Below are 6000 nucleotides of genomic sequence, written 5' to 3' on the forward strand. Positions count from 1 at the left end.
AAATAAATAAAAATAAATAAAATCAATAGAACAATAATAAAACAGGATGAGTACAGCAGAATGCAAGAGCTTCAACACAATAAAGCAATCTCAGCAAGGGACGGAATGTTAAAACAAGCAGAGTACAGCTTACAAAACCTGTTAACAAAATGCCTGGGCAAACTGCCACATTTTCACTTGGCGAATGAACCTTAACAGACCAGAGGCCAGACAAAACCAAGGAGGGCATCCCATGAGTGAAGCACCACCACAGAGAAGGCCCTGTCGCTAATAGTCATCCACCAGACAGTGTGGGCCCAGAGAGCAGGAACTTTGGTGCTGATCTTGTGCATGGGTTGATATGGGAGAAGATGGTCCTGTAGCATCTTGGTGGGTCTTTCGGCACCCCAAGCAAGGATTTACATGGGAGTGAAGAGCTGAACAATTAGTGAGGCAATTCCTTAAAGAGTTCAGGATGTTTACTCTGTTGATCTGCTTAATTAAATTCAGTATGCCAATGCACGGCTTCTTTCAATGGCGGTCCATAGTCCGTTCCTCTAAACCTGAAGGTCTCATATCTCTCAAATCATGCAAGGTCTCTGAGGAGGCCTCTTTGGGCCAGTGTCTCAGCTGCTACTTGGGTCTAGGGATATGGCGATGCAACTGCCAATTTAGGGAGGTGGCCATCCCTGTTTGCCACCTTATTGCAGCACTTTTCAAAGGCTGCTTTGTCTCTTTATACTTGTAGATTTTTCAGTGAAGCAAATGGAATTCTCAGGCATGTGCCGAGGGAAGTATAACCCACGGATGCCCTGAGCTTTCCAGACTGAATGCTGATAAATTTGATCTAAGGGGAGATGGAGCTTAAATGGCCTCATGCGGAGGGCCCGTAAAAAGAAGATGTGCATGGAAAGGCAAAATTAAAAACCCACATTTGGAAAATGATGACATTTATTTTGCAGGGGATGACTCCTTTCTGTTCCCTACCAGGTTTTTAATATGTGCTCTGGATCTTGATGAACCTTAACGACGGGAAGCCTTAAATGTTCGTTTTGCGTCTCTTGCAATGATTTTAATTGTCAGGTTTTATTAAAAATGGCAATGGATGAGCTTTATTTTAATATCCAGGCAGAAGTTTTATGCCAAGGAATGAAAGCTAGAGGGTTGCGTGCCAGGGGAGGTTGGGAAGAATCCCTGTCTTGCTCACAAGAGACAAAACTACAAATGTGGAGATACTCTTTGGATGATAAAGAGCACCTGGTATTCTTTACTATCACTTTCTTTTTGGTCTACAACCAAAAGAATAGTGCAGTGCCTATCTACTAGTCATGGGAGAAACAAGAGGAGAGGGTAGTGTGCCCTACTTATCTATGGGTCTCTCCAACCCCACAATTGTCTGTGTAGGTGTGGTGTCATGGAATGTCCCCCAAAATTTCAAATTCACCTAATAATCAGGAATACACTAATTAAGATTGGATTAAGTGGCTTCAGGGCTTCTTTGAACACCTTGTTAAGTGTATAAGTAGTTGTGGGTTTTGGTAGAGTCACTGGGTATTTCTTAATTAGACTGGATTCTACTTGAGACAGTAAGTGTAGTGGTTACAGTGTCAGACTAGGACTTGGGAACCCCATGTTCAAATCCTCACTGTGCTGGCCTTAGGCCAGTCACTCTCTCAGCCTAATCTACCTGAAAGGGTTGTTGTTATGAAGATAAAATGGAGGATGGGAAGAATGATGTTATAAGCTGTGTTGGGTCCTTATTGGGGAGAAAAGTGGGTTATAAACATTCAGGGCTTTTTTTCAGCTGGAACGAGGTGGAACGGAGTTCCGGCACCTCTTGAAAATGGTCACATGGCCGGTGGCCCCGCCCCCTGATCTCCAGACAGAGGGGAGTTGACATTGCCCTCTGTGCCGCTGGCACGGAGGGCAATCACCGGCCATGTGACCATTTTCTCCAAGGGCGATTTAAACTTTAAAAAACTCCCCCCTTGTTCTAGCTGACCCAAAGTGATGTCATTATGTGGTCCTGAGTTCCACCACTGACTTCCACCACCTCTTTTCCCAGAAAAAAAAGCCCTGTAAACATCTAAATACATTTTGGACTTCTGCCTATTCTGCCATGTTTCACACAGTGCTCACAAAATAACATCATGTGGGTTCGAGTCTTATGAATGAGGACGCCAGAACCCAGAATACCACTGAGAATACCACTTGCCCTGCCTCTCACCCCATTACCAGTCTAAGGACCATGTGGCATCTGTCCAACTGAACACACCCACAAGATATTTCTGAGGGGCTGCGTGTGAGTTCTGGCCTGACTGTATCACTTCCTTTTCAAAGCCCCTTACCCAGTTAAAGGCCAGCAATCCCTCCCCAGTTTCAGAGAGGCTGTTATAATATTGTAAAAACAAAACGATCCCCACTGATCTCAAAACTACGAAGTCAATTAAAGGCTATTGCTTTTTGCCTGGCAGCTGGTGACATTTCTGAACTGCCTACCATGGTGCAGCTTTGAGTGTGGTCTTGCTTCCAGCTGTTCAGTTGCATAAAAATAGCTGTTTTTCTCCTAGTAAAATAGTTTCTACCTCCCCCCCTCCCGTTTTGTAAAAGCTCCAGGGGAGTGTCACTTATGGGGCAGTGGGGGGGGGATGTCTTTCCCCTCCCTTTCCATTTCACCACAACTGATAAAATAACAGAATTGGCAGCTGCTTAGCACCGATAAACCGGGTGCATTATTTGCCAGTCAGTTTGTCGCCCACCTCACGAGTGACCCCAATTGCAGCCCTCGGTTGAGGGAAATTATACTTGAGAGTGTAATTGTTCTGTTTCAAAAGAGGGTTTTCCCCTGCTGCCTCGAGAAGCCCAAATTGAGTTTACAAAAATAATACAATCTATGCACTTTGAAGTTTTATCTGGAAACGATTCCCCTCCAGGGTTTGCCCTTAACCGAGTGAGCCCATCACAAGTTCCTTATTACTGGCAGGCTACGAAAGTACAGTGGGGCACAGAGTCTTAATTAGGTACTAAGCCTAAAATTTTAATTCACTGCCAGGTTGGGAGAAAGCACGGATTATTGTTAATGAGCTGGTCTCCGTTCTCCTTCACCCACCAGACCTAAAAAATCACCAGGTACGATTTTTTAAAAAGAAGAGTTTTTCTCAATATGAGGACAAAAATCTGCTCCAGACTGCGCCTATGCAATCTCGAGTGGAATTATTCTGGTTACAGGTGGAGCTTCAGTAGAAAGAGAGGAGGAGGCTTGGCAGGCCAGTGGAGACTGAGGCATGATGGCCCTGGGGGTGGCCCATGCAGGCGTTCCCAGCTTGTCACCCTCCAATTAAAGGCAGCCCAGCACTGATGTCTTATGGCTGGCTGAGTAGTTAACAGACATACTTTTTCTTGTGTTTCATTTCCCAGGCAGATGTCAAAATCAGGACATGTTTGAACAGTTTCTCTCTGCTGTATTTTTATTCCTCACCAGAATCTTCAGCTAGGGTTACTTCCGAAGTGGATGGCAAACCATCTCACAAAGAGCACTTGGTGAACGTGGCAAGAGGGCTGGCTTCTGCTGATTTGTTTTATCTGTGTATTAAAATATATATACCTTACCTTTCTTTGTGGCTGCAAGCAGCTTACAAATTAGTTTAAAGCGTACAGAATAAAATAAAGCTTGAAATACTACCAGTTGGGGCTGGGCGCATGCAAATTTCTTCAGCCTTTGAAGGGGTGCTTGGGAGCGAGTAAATGATCGGAGTTGCAGGGGGCTCTGAGGGTTTCCTCTTGAGTAAGTTTGCTTGCCACAGACAACAATCTCTGAGAGAAGTTGGAGGGGGTATGGCTTGGTGTCACAGTATATTGATGACTAAAAACAGGAAGTGATTCTTTAGATGCTCTAGCATTTACGAAAAATTCAATGGTTTTACTATAGAGATTTTTTCTAAAATACTAGAGCATCCACCATGTCACTTCCAGTTTTACCAGAAGTGACCTAAGTTCACCAGAGTGCCATTCCCTCCCCCCTGCCCCAATTTCTCCTAGGGATTGCCAGCTGCAGTCTGCAACCCTACCCAAGAACAAGCCACTGCACCCCATTCCCCTTCAACTGTACTGCTGAGGCCTTCTTCTCATTCATCTTCCCAACCTTCTTCTTTGCCTGTACACCAGACAGAGCCCAGTGGCCTCTGATATGATTTTAGAGTTTGTCCACTTAAGTTGTGTGGCTTGTCGCTGTTTTCTTGTTGGCCCCTTTGCCCCTGAGCAGTTAAAAGGTTAGAGAGCATTCCTTGACACTGTAGTGAATGCTCCTCATGATCCCAAAGATTATCCAGTCACCTGGAAGGGGAAGGGGAGGTAGGGAGGATGTTCTTTTGAAGGTCAGAATATTGTAGATTGCAATGCTTCCTTTGGCTTTTAATGCTCACCCTCTTTTTGTTCAAGGGATGGGCCTGCAAGCTTTTGTGGACGCCTTCTTTTTTCTGGCACAGAGACGGTACAAATCTGTCTCCCTCCATCAGCAAGTAGAGCTGCTAACTGACTTCTGTGAGTTCAACCTGGCTGAGCTGGATGAGAAACGCATGGCGTGTAGCCGTGGGGGCCCTGAGCGGCGTCCGGCCCTTGTCACCTGCCAGCAAGATAGACTGCACCTCCGGCCTGCCTCTCACACTTCTCTGAACCACAGACCTGTCAAGTTTGTTGACTGTAGAAGTTCTCGGCCCTGAGGCAGCTCGGTTTGCATCAGGGAAGAGATGTGGTCTGAAAGACCCAAAGCTGGCTGAGCGCGCCATGGGAGGTGAGGCAGGCACCTGGGACCCTGCCGCCCACCTCAGAATCACCGCTACTTTATTGCGGCTTACCTGATGGATGCTGCTCCATCAAGATCTCTGTGGCACAGCTTCTCCCTCCTGACAATGGCTGTCCAAGGACCAATGATTTACAATGTCCCCTAAGAGGCTGCAACTGGATCTACAGGCTGGCTCTTCTTTTCAGCTTAGAAAAAAGTCATCCATGAAAGCCAAGCACGCCAGAAACACCATGTGGCTGTTGGGGAATCATCTCACTGAAGAGAGTCAAGCCTGGGTCCTGCCTTCCTGAAGTCTCTGTGTCTGGGAGGAAACAGCTGCCATGTTTGGTTTGTGGGGAGGAGATGGATGGGGGTGAGATTTAGAAAGTGTGCATTGAATTGCCACTAGCAAGAGTAGAGAATGTTGATTTTGGTAAACTAAAATCCTATATATTTATTTCAGCCACCTTGTGATGGTTCATTTCATTCTGATTGAGCATAAGGAGGCAGAGCCATGCCCCCCCAATATTCTGGCACATGGTAGGTTTGCATGCAGCAGGTCCTCTGTTCAATTTCCAGCATCCCCAGTTAAAGGATATCAGGTTGCAAGTGCTGAAAAAGATCTCCTGCCTGGAACCTCAGAGAGCTGTATGTGAAGGTGGGTGGTGGGTGGGGGAATATCTTTCCGTGCAATGAGGTGGCCTGTGGCCACCCTACATTGTGTGGACATTGGATCAGAGCCCTGGCAAGACAGATATAGAGCAATTTGCCTTTAGCACAATTAAAAGAAATGTCCAGGATTTTTGCGGTGCTATTTTGGATCCTAGGTCAAATTTCATAAAAGTAATTTCCCCCCTCCTCTATAACAATGAAACAGTTGGCTCTGCATTTTGGCATCTGTCTCACAGCTGAAGCTGAAACTCCCCCCCGCCCTGCCGCCACTGCTCTGTAGAGCATTTGAAGGTGCTCACAAGCTGAAAAGTGCTTCCTTCTCTGCAATGACATCTAGAATTTGTCTCACGATTGGCGGTGTGTTCCCAGAACACAGCTCTTTGCACTGACTGATTTATGTCTTTTGCAGATTGTCTTGGATAAGGGTTGCATCTGCAACAGGAGATGCTTCAGGGAGTGTGGCATAGCAATTGTGACATACACCTTGCTCAGCTGCAGGTTGGGTCCCATCCTTTGAAATTTTACAAACTGGCTGGAGGCAGATGGATGCAGCCTTCACATGCATTTCA

General features: G+C 46.1%; 1 protein-coding gene across 1 annotated transcript in view; it reads left to right on the forward strand.

Moving 5' to 3' along the window:
- The window catches only part of TTLL11 (tubulin tyrosine ligase like 11), a 53870-nt gene extending 48679 nt beyond the window's left edge, over nt 1–5191 (forward strand). Inside the window, exon 8 of the mRNA XM_054998213.1 lies at nt 4417–5191. Within this exon, the coding sequence (XP_054854188.1) occupies nt 4417–4697 (281 nt within the window). The 3' untranslated portion in view covers nt 4698–5191. The remainder of the gene's footprint in view (nt 1–4416) is intronic.
- Nucleotides 5192–6000: the final 809 nt, after the last annotated feature.

This window comes from Eublepharis macularius, chromosome 14 (assembly GCF_028583425.1).
Source record: "Eublepharis macularius isolate TG4126 chromosome 14, MPM_Emac_v1.0, whole genome shotgun sequence".
NCBI lineage: Eukaryota > Metazoa > Chordata > Lepidosauria > Squamata > Eublepharidae > Eublepharis > Eublepharis macularius.